General features: G+C 57.2%; 2 protein-coding genes across 2 annotated transcripts; one reads left to right on the top strand and one right to left on the bottom strand.

The window, feature by feature from the left end:
- The first annotated feature begins 9 nt into the window (after nucleotides 1–9).
- PPP1CA (protein phosphatase 1 catalytic subunit alpha) lies at nucleotides 10–5845 on the top strand. The gene is made up of 7 exons (XM_073346851.2): nucleotides 10–209; nucleotides 1792–1923; nucleotides 2204–2434; nucleotides 2903–3007; nucleotides 4241–4464; nucleotides 4836–4970; nucleotides 5417–5845. The coding sequence occupies exons 1-7, from the start codon at nucleotides 155–157 to the stop codon at nucleotides 5525–5527; spliced, it is 993 nt and encodes a 330-aa protein (XP_073202952.1). The 5' UTR covers nucleotides 10–154; the 3' UTR covers nucleotides 5528–5845.
- Nucleotides 4365–17978, bottom strand: RAD9A (RAD9 checkpoint clamp component A). Its single transcript, XM_073346850.2, has 12 exons — nucleotides 17783–17978; nucleotides 11944–12150; nucleotides 11614–11684; nucleotides 11175–11309; nucleotides 10554–10668; nucleotides 9939–10038; nucleotides 8945–9054; nucleotides 8571–8677; nucleotides 8415–8479; nucleotides 8038–8160; nucleotides 7575–7770; nucleotides 4365–7340 (listed from the first exon to the last, which is right to left on the bottom strand). Exons 2-12 carry the CDS (start codon nucleotides 11975–11977, stop codon nucleotides 7236–7238), a joined length of 1161 nt encoding a protein of 386 aa, XP_073202951.1. The 5' UTR covers nucleotides 11978–12150; nucleotides 17783–17978; the 3' UTR covers nucleotides 4365–7235.
- Nucleotides 17979–18706: the final 728 nt, after the last annotated feature.

The following is an 18706-nucleotide window of genomic DNA, read 5'->3' as shown; positions in this document are numbered from 1 at the left end:
GGCGCTCCCGACCCGCCTCCTAGCTGAAAGCGGCAGTCAGTCAGTCAGTCAGAGCCAGGCTCTCGGCCCGGACCTCGCGGAGCCAAGCAGGCGGGCGGGGGGTGAGTGCAGCGTGAGGAACCCAGGAGTCCGGGCCTCCCCCCGCAGAGCCGCCATGTCGGAGGGCGAGAAACTCAACCTGGACTCCATCATCGGGCGGCTGCTGGAAGGTGCGGTGGGGCCGGGACGGGAGGAGCCCGAGCGGGGGCGATGGAGGGCGTGGGGCGGTGCTGGGGATTTGTCCGGTTGGCTCCTGCCCTGCCCCCCGCCCCGCACGGGCTGGGCTGTGGCGGGGTCGGCCGCGGGGAGCCCCGGGGCGCTGTGGCTGGAACGGGCCGGGCGCTCCGGGAAGTTCCGTGTTGACTTCGTGGGTTCCTTTGTTTTCGCTCGGGTCTCCCTGCCTGCAGCGCGCTCCTGGGCGGGGGTCAGGGCGGGCCCTTCGTGCAGGGCGGGGACCGGGGCTCCGGTAGCGGCCCGGCCGCTTGCTGCCTGCCCCACGCCGGCCGGGCCCTTGGCGTGTACGTTTCATGGCAGTCCTGGGTGGGACTCGCTGTTCCTAGGCCCCAGGGAGGAGCTAGGGACTCTCCCATTCCCGGGGGCGGTGTGGGCACTTGATCGCCGCTGGAGGGGGAGACCCCTGGGGGCGGGGGCGTTTGTGGAGGGAGGGGAGACCGGGAAGAGGGGGGCGTTTGTGGAAAGAGTCAGACCGGTGTGGGGGGAGGTGACGGTGGTCCCAGTGCGACCTCTGCTCTCCCAGTGCTGCTAACAAAAGGGAGGGAGAGATTAGCTGTTACTTCCCTGCACCCTTATAATACTACGGGTGTTTGGGTGGGCGACCCTAGCTACGCTTTTTGGGTGGTAGTTGACCCCTGGGGCTGGACCCTGGACCGGAGCAGTTGCTGAGCGGCAGATTATCTGATCTCGCATCCCCATGCATCACAAAGGCAAAGCAGAAGCATTAGTTCTGTGTGTCATATGGGGAAATTGAGTGGCCCAAGGTTACAGAACAGTTTAGAGCTGGAGAAAGAACCCAGGTGCCTGGTCTCACAATCCAGTATCAACTACCAGGCCACCCTGCTTCTTAAAACGTGTATTCTTGCAGCCTGCAGTGTTGAAAAGGGCTTTAGTGTGACCAGGAGCGGAGGGGGTGGGGAATGGGATACAGGACCTTTTCCTCTAGAGGGCACTGGCTCTGATCCAACCCCAGAGTGGGAGGACTTGCTGGCTTAGAGGGGTGTGAGAATGGGACATGGGGCCTTTCCCCACTGGGGGTGCTGGGTCCAATCCTGCCCTGGGGTGGAGGGACTGGCTGGCTCAGAGGGGTGAGGAAATGGGATGCAGGGCCTTTCGTCTGTAGGGGGTACGAGCTCTCCTCTAACTGGTAGAGTGTCTGAAGATCCCATATGGGTTCTGGCCGAAGGTCCTGTATGAGATGCCCTGGTGGGTCTGGGTCCAGCCTCACTGCGCCTCTTGAGCCGGCTGCACAGAGCTGGTGAGGACCTAGGCTGGGCCAGGGCTCCTTGACACCTCCTCCCCCTTTGCTGGTCTTGACTCACCTGTTAACCTGCCCGTGTGTGTGTGTGGGGGGTGGGTACATAGGCCTGCCCAGAAAAGCCTCAGGCAGTTCAGCCCTGTAGTCCCTTGAACCATTCCAGCTGGAGCTGGGGCCTTGCCCTGAGCTGGGGGGGTCTGTGAGCTTTGCAGGGGCTATGACCGCAGCCCAGCAGAGACGCCCGCTGTGCTGTGTTGCAGTGCAAGGCTCCCGGCCCGGCAAGAACGTGCAGTTGACGGAGAGTGAGATCCGGGGCCTCTGCCTCAAGTCGCGGGAGATCTTCCTGAGCCAGCCCATCCTGCTGGAGCTGGAGGCACCACTGAAAATCTGCGGTGAGTGAACAAGGTCAGGGGTGGGAACCTTCCTCCTAGCAGCCATGGGGTAGAGGCTGGGGGGATTCCCTGCACCTCTTGTTCACTCGGGGGGGGGGGGGGGGTTCGCTGGCTTGGGCTCGGTGGGGGGTAAGCCAGGGCTGGATCCGTGGCCCACTTCCTGGCCTTTTCCAGAGGTGGGAGGGATCCCTAGGTCTGTGGGGGGAGGACCCTGGCTTTGTGGGGGAGGCGGGTTAGGCCTGGCTGTGGTAGCTGCTGTACTCACCTCCTCACCTCCCAGGTGACATCCATGGGCAGTACTACGACCTGCTGCGGCTCTTTGAGTACGGAGGCTTCCCGCCTGAGAGCAACTACCTCTTCCTGGGAGACTATGTGGACCGGGGGAAGCAGTCGCTGGAGACCATCTGCCTCCTGCTGGCCTACAAGATCAAATACCCTGAGAACTTCTTCCTGCTGCGCGGCAATCATGAGTGTGCCAGCATCAACCGCATCTACGGCTTCTACGATGAGTGTGAGTGTGGGGGCCCCTCACCACCACCACCTGGCCCCCCAAATTCCCCCCCCCAACCCAGCTCCCCTCACCCTTACCATGAGCGCTCCAGCATCAACCGCGTTTACGGCTTCTATGATGAGTGTGCCTGCATTACTCTGCCCCCTGTACACTCCATATCCTCCACCACCCCGTATCTATACTCTTGTACCCCCTCTGCCCTGACCACCATATCCTCTACACCCCGAACCGTGAGTGTGCCAATGTCCATGGCAGAGGGCAGCCTCTGCCCTATATCCCATGTGCCCCCTAGCTGACAGGGTCTGACTGGCACCCCCTACAGAGGAAGGCCCTATGTGCCGTCACTGTACAGTTCATTTGGCTCCCTGTGTGGCCTAGGTCTCTCCCAGCAGGCCAGGGCCCAGCCTGGGGGGGGGGGGGGGCAGCTCCTGTGTCTCCCACAGTGACTGGACTCCCATCCCCCCACAGGCAAGAGGCGCTACAACATCAAGCTGTGGAAGACGTTCACCGACTGCTTCAACTGCCTGCCCATCGCTGCCATTGTGGACGAGAAGATCTTCTGCGGCCATGGAGGTGTGGGAGGGGCTGCAGGGTGTGTGGGGCAGTGACCCTGTCCTGGGGGGGCGGGGCAGGGAGACAACCTAGTGGGGTGTTTCAGGAATTCCAGTGTGGGCTTCATCCAGTAGAGGGCACTGCTGGGGAAGGCGGAGGGTGCTAGTGTCCCATGGGGCTGTGGGCACTTGATCAGGGCAGGGTGTTGGGGTAGGGCTAATGGATGCTGGGAGAGCTGTGGGGGTGGGAGCATCTGGGGTGGGCTGCTGCAAGGCAGATATTGGGGGGCAGGGAGTTGCTATAGGGGCTGTGTATGGTGGGATAATTAAAATGTAAGCCCCTTTGTTTTCAGTTTAAACTGATTTTTACCGAAAAATCCCCAGGTTTTTACAAAAAGTATTATTCATTTTTTTTTCTGATTTTCACCCTACTTTTCCGTCATTCAAATATATATAAAAAAATGTTTGATTAGGAAAATACAAAGCATTGCATGAGCTATATGTATCACGATAATACATTAGTCTGTGTATATGCAAAGCTGCCTGTTGAACTAAGGCTATGTATTGGTCTAGAAGATACATGCAAGAAATAAAGAGGCAACATGCAAAATCTGAAGTGCATGTGCATCTGAACATACTTATGAATCTCATGCTCACCACGTACACATTTCAAGCTGTTAGCAGATAACGGTTTAAAGATCTGACACACTAAAATGAGAAGAAAATCTGTATCAGAATACATTTCTGAACAGAAGGAAGTATTCAAAAGTTTTCAAAAACAAAAACATGAGAAAAGGATGAAGTTGAGTGTATGTGCTGCAAATGGTGTGGCCCAATTATTAAATGTAAATATTTATATGCAAATAGTTCTAAGTCTACACCAGTAAACTGTTCAAATAAAAAGCTTTATTTGGGGATTAGAGATCTATTGTTTTCTTAAACTCAGAGGTGACATTGTGTTTTGAGTTCTGTTTAGTTCTGCAGCAAACCACATTGATGAATGGAATTCACAGCATTAATTTACTGAATACTTTTCCCCCGTCCTTCCGTCCACCAAAATAAAACCAATATTTACCCAGAAAAATTAAGTTTTTTGCACTGATTTTTCACCTGGTGGTGGTGTTGTGGTAATAAACACTGATAAATTCCTGGAGAAAATTAAATAAAATAAAAACTGAAAACGAAGGGCCCTATTAATATGCTACCACAGTGTGTGGGGCGGAATCTAACAGACTAATTTCCCCCCTCCCCTCAGGGCTCTCGCCAGACCTGCAGTCGATGGAGCAGATCCGCAGGATCATGCGCCCCACGGACGTGCCAGATCAGGGCCTGCTGTGCGACCTCCTCTGGTCTGACCCCGATAAGGATGTCCAGGGCTGGGGCGAGAATGATCGCGGCGTCTCCTTCACCTTTGGCTCTGAGGTGGTCGCTAAGTTCCTGCACAAACACGACCTGGACCTTATCTGTCGGGCACACCAGGTACTAGCGGGGGGGGGGGGGGGGGCAGGGGAGCCCAGCACTAGGGGGCTGTTGGATGAGATTGAGGGGCATCAGAAGGGCTGGGATGGCTGGGGGGCCGTGGGTCTGGATGGAGGGCCATCGTCAGAACTGTGTGGGGTGCTCTCTGGTGGGGCTTCCCCTGGCTGGGGTACAGGAACCTGCTGGCTGGGGGTGGCTTGCATTGTTTGGATCAGTCTGTTCCTGCTCCTGCGTCCCATGTGGGTGACAGAGAGGGGTTAGTCTGTGGTGCCAGGCTGTGCCAGTTTGGGGGTCAGGCAGAGCTGGGGGCATGGAGTGGGGTGCCTGGGGCTGGGTCGGGCCAGATACTAACTTCTGTCTCCCTGCCCCAGGTGGTGGAGGATGGTTACGAGTTCTTTGCCAAGCGCCAGCTGGTGACACTCTTCTCAGCCCCCAACTACTGCGGCGAGTTTGACAACGCAGGCGCTATGATGAGTGTGGACGAGACGCTCATGTGCTCCTTCCAGGTGAGCCCGGGGCAGGGCAGTGCCATGCCCACCCTGCTGGGGCAGGGGGGGTGTGGAGCCAGCACCCTGCGGCAGCCCTGGCCCTGCAGCCTGAGCTCCCTGCCAGGGGGAGCTGGGAGGGGTGTCAGACATCAGCTGGGATAATGGCGAGTGGGGGACAAAACCTCCTGCAGAGGACAACCCCCCTTTCCAGTAACAGCCCAGATGGGGAAGGGTCTGGGCCTTAGAGGAGCTGTGGGGACCCCAAGTCTGGACTCTGAGGAGGTGTCCCTATGGCAGCCACTTCTTCAGTGATGGGGCGGGGCTGAAATTTCAAGAGCAGTAGATCCTCTGGGCTGCGGGGGCTGGAATGGGCCCTGGCCCAGTACCTGTGCCAGCTCTTGAGGGGCAGGGCCCAGCAGGCTGGGACCCCCTTCTCTGCATCCAACCTGCCTCTTCTCCTGCAGATCCTGAAACCGGCTGACAAGAACAAGGGCAAGTACGGGCAGTTCAGCGGCCTGAACCCCGGCGGGCGCCCTGTCACACCCCCGCGTAACTCAGCCAAGGCCAAGAAGTAACCAGCTGCTCCCCCTGCCCTACCCCATGGACTGGGGGTGCCCCTTCACTGCCCTGTCCTTAGTTCTCTGCACAGAGGGGCTCTGCTGTCTAGTGCCCACCCTGCCTGCCTGGGGCAGAGCTGATTTATTATTTTTAAACTCCTGGAGTTTGATACCAAAAATCCTGCTCTGGGGAGAGGGAGCCAGAGAGGGCTCTTGATTCTGGGGGAGTGGGTTTAACCTTTTTGGATCAAGTCTATTTTGCCAGTTGAGCCCCTTGCCCCTCCCCCACAATGCTGAGAAGATTTTTTTTGAATAAATATTTACCAGAAATTCTTACCCTGCTGCCTCCCTGTCCCTCCATTCCCAACCCATGGCAGGGGCTCTCTGAGGGGCTATGCAGGGAATACCCTGTCTTGCCCCATGCTGAGGCTCTAATGCCCCTGGGAGCGGACAATGGTATCTCCCCTCAGCCCCTGCCTGTTGCAGCCAATGCCACAGGGCGCTCCTTTCTGACCTGTGAGCAGGGGCCTAGCGCCTTCCAGCCCCCAGCACCTCCTCACGCGCCCCCCCCCTTCCCTGGCGGAGTGCTGATGTGCAGCCACTTCTGGGGAGAGCTGTGCTGCCCCTACACCATCGGTTGGGGTTGTATTATGGTGGGGCCATGAACTAGCCTGGTATGATGGAGTGCAGGGGGCCACAGCCCCTGCAGGGACCTTGATGGCTCCAGGAGCCAAGGGCTCCCTGCCAGAAGGGGGTGCTGAGGGTGTCAGTGGCAGCTGAGCCCAGACTGCCCCCTCATTAAGATGGGAGGAGGCAGCATGTGGGGGTCACTGTAGCAGAGGATATTGGGTGAACTCAGCTGCCTGGAAGGGGATATGACAGCCATTACAATGGGAGTGTGCTGGAGGGGGAAAGCATGGGCCTGCTCTTTCTGCCCCCAGTGTGGCTGGGAAGCAGCAGGGCTAATAAGAGCCAGGTGCCCAGGAGCAGGGGACAGCCCCGTGCTCTGCCTAGTTTGTGGCCCCCCAGCAGACAGTCTGGCAGCTTCCCTCAGCCGAGGTAGACACCATGCACACTGGCAGCTGCAGATTTGCTGGCTTCTAACCAGGGAAACGGTGGGGTGGGGAGACTGCTTACTGGACCCCAGGGCTGGGTGGGATGGTGCTCCTGGGCAGTAAGAGGGTTACAGTGTGCCCCAGCTGCTCAGCCTGTGGCTGTTGTTAGCCCAGCAGCTCAGCTCCATAGCCAGCTCACTCACGGCCAGCAGCAGGGCTCCAGCAGCTCCCAGGAATTTGCCCTGAGCGAGGACAGTCCCTGCAGGGCAAGTTGGGGCAGATACAGCCCCTGTCACAGCCTCAAACCCACCAGCCCTGCAAGAAGGACCTAGGCAAGCAGCAGGGAGACCAGCTAGCTTAGCTACAGTAAGAGGCACTGGGGGGATGGAACAGCCTGGCCTAGCTTTTGCAAGGTGTGGGAAGGAAAGGATCCTGCCCGCAGCCCCGCCAACTGGCTGGGGGTGGAGCAGAGCTTCTCCTTCAGCCCCAGCAGCAGCCCTGCAGGCAGCAGCATGTTTTATTATAAAAGCTTTATTTACAGGGCAATGTCTTCACAGGGGCTTGGAAGCAGCATCCCTAGCCCTGCTTCAGCAGAGGTAATGGGGTTGTAAAGTCCAGCTTCTCCATGCAGGTTCTTGGGGGCTTGGAGCCACACTGCAGAAGGTGACCTCTCAGGACTCTCCCTCGCTGTCCTCAGCCAGCACATCCTGGCTGGGCCCTGGATGGGTCCCAGCCTGAGACTGGGTCAGCACCGACCCAAAGAACAAGGAGCGGAACTGAAAGAGATGCAGCAGGATGTGGGGGCAGGGGGGAGAGATGGGGGGCGGGGTAAGAGGACTCCCCAGCTTCCCTCTCCACCCATGCTCCCCCTCCACCCACATGGTCCCATTCCCCCCAGGCTCCCATACACCCCTGCCACCAGCAACTGGGAGTCCACACAGCTCCCCTCCACAGAACAGCCCTGATGCCTCTGCCCACATTAGGGCACCCCCCCAGTCACCACCACATACCTTTTTTTGGGGGGGGGTCCCTGGCACAGCCACCTCCAGATCGCTCTCCATGGCACCGCACGGATGGGGGCATCTCTGGGGAAAGGTGGGGCTGGAGGGCAGCCCTGGCCCCTCCTCACATGTGGTCTCCATAGCAATCATGTAGGAATCAATATCATCGGCTGTGAAGTCATCAGCAGTAGCCAGGGGAAAGGCACTGTGGGGAGAAGGGAGTGGGGCTGGGGCCACAGTCAAACCCTGCCTCTGGAGATGGGGTCCTTACCCCTCCCCCTTGTGGCCAGCCCAGTAACCCAGCTCTCCCACCCTTAGGCTTCCCCACAGAAGCTGCTACCTGAGTCTGCAGACAGCCTGCAACAGCAGCTCTACGAGGGAGGTGGCAGCCAACTAGTCTGATGGGGCTGTTCACTCTGAACTCTAATGACAACTGTGAATGCTACTTTCAAACCCACAGGGCCCTGCTTACCCATTGGCCGGCTGAGCCTGCAAGGTTGTGGAACGGACCTGAGAGCTGCTGTTGGGGTCTGACAGGGTGGCCAGGACCAGGTGCACTTCCAGCAGGGGGTCTGACAGGGTGAAGATGGCTGGCCTGCAGGGATAGCACAGGGGGATGAGACAGATTGGGAGGGGCGGTCCAAGACTCTACAGGGACAGCAGAGGGTGTGTACAGAGCAAAAAAGAGAGCTACAGCAGGAGGCTGGGGAGTCCACATGCGACCCCAGCCAATCCAGAGGGGCAGGGAGTGAGTGGCAATGAGTACGTGATCCCATCTGGAGAGAGCCAGCTCAGGGCACTGAGGTAGAGGGAGCATCCCCACCCCACAAACATTTGGCCTGGACATACCTGCCGGGGGAGTCGAAGTGGATGTTGAGAGGCAGGTTGGAGGACTCGGCGAAGCTTAGGAGACCCTAGGGGCAGACAGACAGGGTCAGTGAGGCAGCCTCACCCTCTGGGGCTAGAGCAGAAGAGCTGGGGGGCAGGGGGGCCCTGCTTGCTCACCCGGAACTCCTTGAGGCAGAAGGTGACATGGGACTGCTGCTGCACCTGGACATCCTGGAACTCATCCTCAGAGAGGCACAGCTCGGTCACCATTATCCTGCTGGGCTCTGGGGACAGAGGGGGCTCAGCATCAGCCTCCTGGTGTCCCCACACTGCCAAGCCACCCCCCAGGACCCACCGGCCACTCTCCATAAACAGCTGCCAAAACCTCCCGCCCCAGAGATGCCAGCCAGCTCAGACACCAGGGCTTGTGGAGTTGGACATGGGGCTCTTCCCCTCTAGGGGGTGCCAGCTCCAATCCAGCCCCATGGCAGGAGGACTGGGCCGTGCTGTGTCTCTTTAGGATGAAGCCCATGGTGGGCGGGCTGGCTCACCTGTCTCCTCATCCAGGTAGTTGCGGAAGCTCACCTTCCCGGCAGGGCTGACCCCCAGCGTCACCTCGGCCAGTGTCACCGGAAAATGGACCACAGCATCCACCAGCACCCTGCCACCAGAGGTGAGCGAGCTGTGAGCCCCACCCTACAGACATAGCTGCATCCTCCCACCCACTCCGTGGAGCGCCCCAGAGAGCCAATTGAACCCCCGATCCTCCCACCCCCTCCGTGCCAAGCTACTGCCCCAGAGAGCCTGCTGTGCCCCTCGATCCTCCCACCTGTGCCAACCTAGCACCCCAGAGAGCCAGCTGTGACGCCAATCCTCCTACCCTCTCTGTGCCAACCTAGCGCCCTAGAGAGCCAGCTGTGCCCCCCCGAACCTCCAACCTCTTCCATGCCGACTTAGCACCCCAGAGAGACCGCTTCTGCCCCCCCGATCTTCCCACCCCAAACTAGCACCTAAGGGAGCCAGCATATGTTCCCAATCTCTCTGCGCTCCCCTCATCTATATCTGTGGTTCTCAACCAAGGGTCCACAGCACCCCAGGGAGGCCGCGAACTGGTTTCAGGGGTCTGCGGGCTCCACAGTTGAAGCCCGGAACCCCAAGTCCCTTTCCCCCGCGAGACTAAAGCCAGAAGTGAAGCTGCAGGGCCAAAGCCTGGCGCGCCGAGCCCTGGTGCCCCATAAGGCAGAAGCCCCCAGCCCCACAGGGCTAAAGCCCAGAACTCCTCCCCTCACCCAGTGGCTGAAGCCCACAGTCCCAAGATCCCCCCTGACACTGCGGCTGAAGCCCCTGAGTCCCAGCCCCAGCGGGCTCATGTCCCTCCCTCCCAGAAGACGCCCCTGCTTTGGTAGCTGAAGCCTGGAGGCCTCCCCACTGAGCCCTGGAATTTTTATAGCATGCAGGGAGGCCTCAGAAAGAAAAAGGCTGTGAACTCCTCAGCTATACCTCATGCTTTGCTTCCTCTCCCCTGACTTGGCAGAGGCCACTCACCGGGCAGGGGCGCGCAGCATGTTGGCGCACAGATCCTTGTTGAAAACGGCCTGCAGCAACTCGCACTCTTGGAATGACAAGTTGTGGGTCTTGGTGACTCCTGGCAAGGGCATCGGGACAGCAGCTCAGGGCCAGGGCCGTCTTTGCCCTGGCATCAGGACCATCACCAGCCCAGAACCCACCCCTGCAGATCCTCCCCAATGCACCTCACCAGCCTGGCCCTGTGTTCAACAGGGAACCAGGCCGAGGGTCTGACCCTTGGAAACTGCCACACACACACACACACACCCCCGCCCCCAAAGCTTCACTCACCCCTTGGCCCTGCCCACCTGCAGGCCCCCTTCCGCTTCCCAGTACCATTCATTGCAGGGCCCCCTCTGCCCACCTGGCCCCCAGCTCCGCTTGCCCCAGCCCTCCAACCCAAACTCACTCCATCCAGGCCCCCTGCTACCGTCACTGGACCCCTGAGGTGCCCCCTGTCATTGGAGGGCTCCCTCATTTCCCTCCCCCACCCTGCTAATGGAGTTTCCTGGACACCCCTTCTTGTCCCAGCAGGGCCACCCAGATCCCCACCTCCCACTCCACTAGAGGGCTCCCCAGCAGCAGTGCACTCACCGTACTTGCAGTGCAGCTGGACAACCAGCCGGCTGGCCCGGGGGTTCAGGGAAATCAGACACTTCTCCACAGTCTTCTCCAGCGAGGGCAGCGAGCGGAACACACCCAGGAAGGACTAGGGGGTCATAGACACCACCCTGTCACCACCTGCACCTCCCGCCACACAGCTGGGGAAATGGCTCCCAGCTCCCCTGCTGTAACCATGAGACACCAATTCCCCTTCCAGAGCCAGGGAGAGAACCCAGGACTCCTGCAGATTCACACCAAGATTCTTTCCCATGGAACAGGATGGTCCCAAGCCCCGATCCCTTCCTCACTCCCCCACCACACCCTGTGCCAGCTGCACTCACTGCCCAGGGCAAAGGAAGTCACAAGCTCCTGCTCCCTGCAGGCGAGCCCCTGGGACACAGGAACTAGGCACACAGGCTGCTAGGAGACAGCACAGGCCAGGGGTGCAGCCAGGGGCACAGCCCTGAGCCCAGCTCTCCCTGGGCAAATGGACTACTCCCCCACCATAGAGCCAGGGCCCTCTGCTGGGCTTCCCATATCCCAGATATCCCTATGCCCTGGGGCATCCCTCTGAGGCCCACCCTTGACACCCTGATGGCACCACAGCCTCACCTTCATGAGGACCTTGCAGCGGAAGGTCTCCCCATCGGGGTCCAAGTTCCCTTCCTCGTAAAGCTGGAAGAAGAGTGGGGCGAACAAGAAGCAGGCGTAGGCTGAGCGGGAAGAGTTCACAGCACGCAGGGAGAGCTGTGGAGAGGAGAGCCAGCCGCATCACCGACCAGCCCAACACGGGGAGAGCCAGCCCCGCCACCAACCAGCTCCTCCGCCTCCCCCATGGGAAAGCCAGCCCCATCACCAACCAACCCCCCCGCAGGAGAGCCAGCCCCATAACCAACCAGAGAGCGACCCAGCTTGCTCCTCTTGGAGCTCAGTGACAACTCCCAAACCCTGATTAGACACCCCTGTCCTCTGCTGACAACCCCCTTCAGTTCTTCCCTCCCCCTCAGATCAGAAGGGTGCCCCCCAACAGTTAGAACAAACCCCCCCTTACCCCATCCTCCGTGGGCTCTACATAGAGCTCGTCTCCGATGCGGGACAGAGAGTGCACGGCCTTCCCTATGACTGGGGGGGAAGGAGAGAGACAGTGACCCTGCGCCAGACCCATCCCACCCCAACTCCCCTAAACTCCTGCTCTCTGAGGCAGGAAGAAAGGCCATTTGGAGCCAGCGCCCCCTAGAGGGGAAAGGCCCCGTGTCCCATTCCCCACCCTGCTGAGACCAGTCCCTCTGCCCTGGGCCAGATGGGAGCCAGTGACCCTTAGGGGGAAAGGCCTCACATCCTATTCCCCATCCCCATGCCCAGCTGGTAGCCCTGCACGCACCTTTGACATTGCCCCCGGTAACAAGGCACCTCATGGCCACAGAGTGATGCAGCTGGGCTCTTTCCCACCCTTGGGTGGGGAGAGTGTCAAACTCTAACCCCGGTCACAGCGCCGTGAACCCCAAGATAATCCAGCCCTGTGGTGGGGAGAGTCTGTGCCTTGCGTGCTGCACTGAGGCCTCTTCCAGGGACTAATCAGTACAACATGCTGGGAAGAAATGGGAGAGACACCACCCTGAATAATCAACTCAGCACATCTCTAGTTCCTTTCCCCTGAAGGATCCCAAAGCACTTCCCCTGTATGCACAGGGATCCCTTACCCAGGGCTGGTGCAAGGATATTTGCGCCCTAGGCAAAACTTCCACATTGCGCCCCCCCTTCCCCTCCTTTCCCCTCCCCTCGTACTGCTTCACTACGGTACAAAGTGGCAATGACAATATCAATAGGACAAATTTCAACAACCTACACACACATAGTTGCACATAAACATATACACTCAAACACTGAACATACACACACAACTGACACAAAGTTAATACTTGATGCAGCAGCACTTGCCAGAGTCTTAGATCTGAAACAACTCAACAAAAATAGTTAGCCTCAGTCGACAACCTCCGAAAACTAGTCAACTTAGCACTAAAACAATCTGTCAGAACGGGTGATGGCTGCGCATGACGAGGAAAATGACATCGCACACACACACATTCTAGGTACCCAGAGGGGGAGGTTTCCATGTTTGGTAACTATAATGCCTCATGGTGCCTGCTTGTCTCTGCATTGACCAGCTGTGGCTCCAGGTGAGCATTTCCCACAGAAATCCTGAGATGGGTAAACTGCCCCAAGAAATTTAAAAATGTCCTGGGCCAAATGTAGAATGAGGGGGGCAGGCAGGGGTCACTGAGGCTGCAGGGGGCACACGGGGAGGCAGTGGCAGGTACCCAGGTACCATAGAATATCAGGGTTGGAAGGGACCTCAGGGGACCTAGTCCAACCCCCTGCTCAAAGCAGGACCAATCCCCAATTTTTGTCCCAGATCTCTAAATGGCTCCTTCAAGGACTGAACTCACAACCCTGGATTTAGCAGGCCAATGCTCCAACCACTGAGCTATCCCTTACCCTCAGGCTTTGGGCAAGGAGTCCCGCTCCATCCCCCTAGCGCCCGCCTGCAGCTCCCATCTGGTCTTGCCACAGCCCTGCTCTGCGAAGGGTCCTGCCTTAGGTGGGACAAGCCTGGCCCATCTTGTGGGCCCATAGGGGCTGTGCTCCGCCTCAGAGCAGGCCAGGCCCCGTGCTCCCCACCCTGGAGGGAGCCGGCCCGGCTCCCCTCAGGGCTGGATTAACTTTTTGTGGGCCCCTCTGGGGAATGAAGAGGCCGGGCCAAGAACACAGCAGGCAGGGTGGATTTGATTTAAATCATGACTTAAATCACTAGTTAGAAAGACTTGATTTAATCATGGGTTTCTACATAAAAGTGCATTCTTGTTGGTTGTTATAACCTTAATACATATTCTTCACAACTCAGAGATAGATGTAGGTTTCATTTTTAGAAGGTACACACTATACATTTTTTAAATGATTTATTTTTGAAAACTTTTCAGATGAAAATGAATGATTGTTTGGTTATTTCATTTATCAAAGATAATTGGAGCAGATATTTATGAAGTCATTGGGAGGTGAACTATCTTCAATTCAAGAGGTTAATCATTAATATTTGGAGGATTTTCTTGCCAGGCTGTTTTAGGAGGAGAACATCACCAGAAAGACATTTAAATTGTTTTACTTAGCTAAAACAACAACGTTAAGTAGTCTCGATTTTTTTCTTCAACAGCAAACAAAATATTTTAACAAAAAAAAGCATATGTAGTCTTTGATTTTTAACATTTATAATATTTTAACAAAAAAAAAAGATATGTAGTCTTTGATTTTTTTCTTCAACAGCAAACATAAAATATTTTAACAAAAAAAAGCATAAGTAGTCTTTGATTTTTAAGTAGTCTCGATTTTTTTCTTCAACAGCAAACATAAAATATTTTAACAAAAAAAAGCATATGTCCCTCACTTCTCTCATTTATCTCCAGACTTCTTCTCCTTGTCCAGATCTATTCTGCCCCAAATTCTATTCTTCTATTCATTGAACTTTTTGAAACTTTCACTTTTAAAGAGAGGTAAGGGGTTGACCCTGTGTACACAAATTTGCAGAGGGACAATAGAGTTGAGGTCTGTTATTTCTCACCTCTATACATTAATTTATTTATTTAAAACATTTTTGCTGTTAACAACCGTGTTATCTCTGGAGACACAAGTCCACAGTTTGAGAACTGCAAAACTAAGCATCTCTGAAGGTATCTTCTAGACTGAGCACTGAGTCCCATTGGGTAGATAGAAAAATTAACATAAATAATCTATACAGAACCCCATAAGATTGGGTCCCTAATCCATGAACTATTAGAAATCATTTACAAAACTTTTCTTAAACATTACATGAATATATTGTCTCATACTATAGAATTAGAATTTATAATCCCTATTCCATCATAGTTTTAATTAAGATATAATGTATCTTTAGATGGATTTTTCCCTCAAAAATCCGATTTAAATTAAAAAAAATCCATTTTTTTTAAGTCATTGATTTTTATCCACCTTGACAACTGGGCATGGTGGGGGGGAAGGATTGATCCCCAGCTGGAGCAAGACAGGGGCCAGGGGCAAGATGAGCACAGTGGGTCATGGGGGGAGGATTAGTCCCTGCTGGGGGTGGAGATGTGCAGGAGTCAGGGCATGAGGTGGGCAGGCTGGGTATATGTGGGGGTGCAGGAGTCAGGACTGAGGGTGTGTGTGAGGGGGGTTCATGAGTCAGGGCATGTGGTGTGCGGGGGTTGGGTATTTGTGGGGGGTGCAGGGGTCAAGGCTGGGAGGTGTGGGGGGTGCAGGGGTCAGGGCAGAGGGCTGGAGGTGTGGGCTAGGGTCATGGGGATGCTCCCAGCCCCCTGCCCTGAGCGGCTCACGGCAGGGGGCTGGAGGGGATATACCCCGATTCCACCCCTTTCCCCCAAGGCCCCGCTCCTGCCTCTTCTCCACTTCCTCCCTCTCCCTGGCAACAGCTGATCGGTGGCAGGGAGGAAGAGGGAGTGAGAGGGGGAGGTGGGAACCCAGCACGCTGGGGGAAGAGGCGGGGGAGGGGAGGAGCTAGGCTGCAGGCACAGCCTGCCTTATTGAAGTAGAACAGAGCCCCAGCACCAAGCTTCTGCCCCTGCAGGGGAGGGCGGGGGACGGAGAAGAGTGGCCGCTGGGGCCCCTTCGGAGTGTGGGCCTGGCACCATGATGAATCTGCTACTGCCCGCAGTGCTGCCCCGCCCGCCACAGTGAAAGCTGCACCCAGGGTCCGTCCCCCGGTGCTGCGCGGCGGCCAGGCAGTGCCCATGCTCAGAGAAAAGACAAGTTTAAAATGTAAAAAAAAAAAAATTGGGGGGCACCGCTTTTTGGCGCCCCCAAATCTTGATGCCCTAGGCGATCGGCTCATTCACCTAATGGTTGCACCGGCCCTGCCCTTATCCAGCACTAATGTGCAGCCACCTCTGGGGTGGGGCTAGGCAGCTGTTGAACAGCCACACAGGAGTGCCTAGCGGGAAGTGAAGGAGAACCCCTGTCAGACTGAAGCTTCAAGAAGAATCAAGGGAGGTAGATTTACTTTCTTAGTCCCCTGCTGGAGCTCCTAATCTTGCCCCTGCATGTTACCCCTCCCCCTCCTGGGGGCTCATTCCCTTGCCCTTAGGCCGATTGCCCCCCCCCCACACCCCCTTCTCTGGAGTCTCCCCCTCCAGCTCCCTGTACTGTTTTGTGGCTCTTCTCATGCCCTAGGGTTTGTCAATCCCTTTCTGGTTCCGAGAAACCCAGCTCCCAAACACAACATCCCAACTGCCTCAGCTCTGCAAAGAACAGGGCTCCGTTCCTGCTGTGGGAGACGCACACCAGCCTCAACCTGCACCAGCCTTTCCTGCAGCCTCATCCCATCACAGACCCAGGTGGTCTCCTTTGCCACGTGTCCTCCCCCCAGCTCCTTCTGGCCACTCTGGCTGTCCCATCTCCCAGCCAGGTTCTGGCTGGCAGATCATCCCTCTCAGGTGTCCCAGCTGCACTTGCCCATTCAGTGCCTCATTTTGCAAGTCACTGCCCACGTTCCTAACCTCTCCCCTTCTTTTAATCAGCCCCCTCCTTCTCCAGGGAGCCTTTCTGTCCTGTGCTGATTGCAACTCCTGCCATTTTCACAGCAGCTGCAGGTCTCCTTAGCGAGCTGGGTGCACCCTCTTCCTGGGCTCTGGCTACACCAGGTTAGGAAGATAGATGGCTAAATAACAGTGATTAACCTAACACCTAGTCAAGAAAAAACAAACTGCACTTTAGATGTTTAGCATACACTGAGCCAGTCAATGTAATGCCTGAGTTAGTGAGACTGAGCTAATCTAATCCCATTTAGCGAGCAGATTGAGGGACATGATCATCCCCCTCTATTCGACATTGGTGAGGCCTCATCTGGAGTACTGTGTCCAGTTTTGGGCCCCACACTACAAGAAGGATGTGGATAAATTGGAAAGTCCAGCAAAGGGCAACAAAAATGATTAGGGGTCTGGAACACATGACTTATGAGGAGAGGCTGAGGGAACTGGGATTGTTTAGTCTGCGGAAGAGAAGAATGAGGGGGGATTTGATAGCTGCTTTCAACTACCTGAGAGGTGGTTCCAGAGAGGATGGTTCTAGACTATTCTCAGTGGTGGAAGAGGACAGGACAAGGAGTAATGGTCTCAAGTTGCAGTGGGGGAGGTTTAGGTTGGATATTAGGAAAAACATTTTCACGAGGAGGGTGGTGAAACACTGGAATGCGTTGCCTAGGGAGGTGGTGGAATCTCCTTCCTTAGAAGTTTTTAAGGTCAGGCTTGACAAAGCCCTGGCTGGGATGATTTAATTGGGGATCGGTCCTGCTTTTGAGCAGGGGGTTGGACTAGATGACCTCCTGAGGTCCCTTCCAACCCTGATATTCTATGATTCTATGATTTAACCCATCCCTCCCCTAAATCCTAGACTGGACATGGTCCATATCACTAACCACACTGGTCACCAAGGCCAGACTGAACTGGGATGCCTGCAGTTGGGACTGGAGGCAGGTGATGAGGGTCCCAGCCCACACCTCCCTACAGCTCGCTTTGTTAGCATGGAGCCTGCAGCCCTACTGTCAGTTTCTGCAACTCTCCATCTGCATCCCCATCCAAACCACTCTGAAGGGCCTATTGATCCCGCCAGCACAAGAGCAGCCACCCAGGCAAGGAAACAGAACTGAAAGGGAAGATGCTTTGTCAGTGCAGGTGTGCCGCTGCTGGGGGCATCAACAGACTCTGCAGCGCCCAGTCCTTCCCTCCACACACTGCCCCCCACCTCCCCAGTACCTGTCCCTGCCCCCCACACACTGTCCCCCCAGCAACCTGTCCTACTCCACTCCTACATACTGCTCCCCTGCCCTGGCCCACCTCCAGCACCCTGTCCTGTCCCAACCCCACACCAGACACTGCCAAACTTCCACACCACCTCCAGCACCCTGCCCTCTCCCACCTCCCCTCACCTCTGGCACCCTGTCCTACCCCCACATGCTGTTCCCCTCCCTACCCATCCCATCCCCATACCACACACTATCCATCTGCACCCTGTCGTACCCTGCCCCACTCCAACACACCCTACCAAATCCTGCCCCAAGCCACCCCATGCATGAGCAATCATGCCTGCCTTAGACACCGCTCTTAGCCCCGCCCACCTTCCGTAACCCCGCCCACCTTAGCTCCGCCCCATCACACCTGTCCCCGAGGCGCGCTCCCCGTCCTTGCTCGGTGCTGCCCGATCTCCAGCGACCCCAGCGCAGAGCGGGGCGGCCCGGCCCGCCACTCGCCGGACAGCTCCCGAACAGGAGGCGCCCGGGCTTCTGGAGAGACAGCGCCTCTTCCGGATGCTCTCGCCCAGCACCCGCGCCACTCGTGACGCCGCTTCTGGGCAACCCACCTCCCCTCCCCTCGGCCGTCTTCCCATTGGCCGAGCCCGGTCTCGGCCCGCCTCTTAGCCTGTCCTACTGGCTCACGGGTCACGTGGAGGGGGAGCTCTTCACTTCACGTGACAAAGTCTCCAGCGAGGAGCCGCGCCGGCCCGGCTAGAGGCCACGTGAGCTCCCTGGGTGGAGCCTTGTTCTGGCTGTCCCCGCGTCACCCAGGCCACTTCGCCTGGTGGGCTCGTCCCCTCCTGCCATTGGAGGAGCCGAACGACGCTGATTGGCTGGGACGAGAGAGGGACAGAACTACCAGCCAATGGGGCCTCGAATGCAGGAGGTAGAGTGCCGGGTCAACCAAGAGCCTCACCCCGGCCTAGGCTCCCTCCCCTGCTACCCCCTGGCTCAGGTCCTGCCCCGCCTGCCCTCACAGACCTTCCCTGGTGCCCAGATTGCCCCCACCCCCCGAGACAGCTCCTGCTCGGGCTCCCTCCCCCACTCTCAGAGACCCACTCCCAAGCTCGGAGACACACCCCACTAGACTCAGGCTCCTTTCCCTGCCCCATCTCAGAGATACCCCACCCCCTGGGGCCCAGGCTGCCCCTCTGGCCCCCACTCAAACACCCCCCCCCCCGAGTCTCCTCCCCTGGGCCCAGACTCTTTCCCGCCCTCTGGGCTCACCTCATTCTCCTCTTGGAGACTTTAGGCTCAGGTTCCCTCCCCAGGTCCCACACTTGCTACC

The sequence above is a fragment of the Lepidochelys kempii genome, chromosome 6, assembly GCF_965140285.1.
Source record: "Lepidochelys kempii isolate rLepKem1 chromosome 6, rLepKem1.hap1, whole genome shotgun sequence".
NCBI lineage: Eukaryota > Metazoa > Chordata > Testudines > Cheloniidae > Lepidochelys > Lepidochelys kempii.
This window is presented reverse-complemented; position numbering and strand designations above follow the sequence as displayed.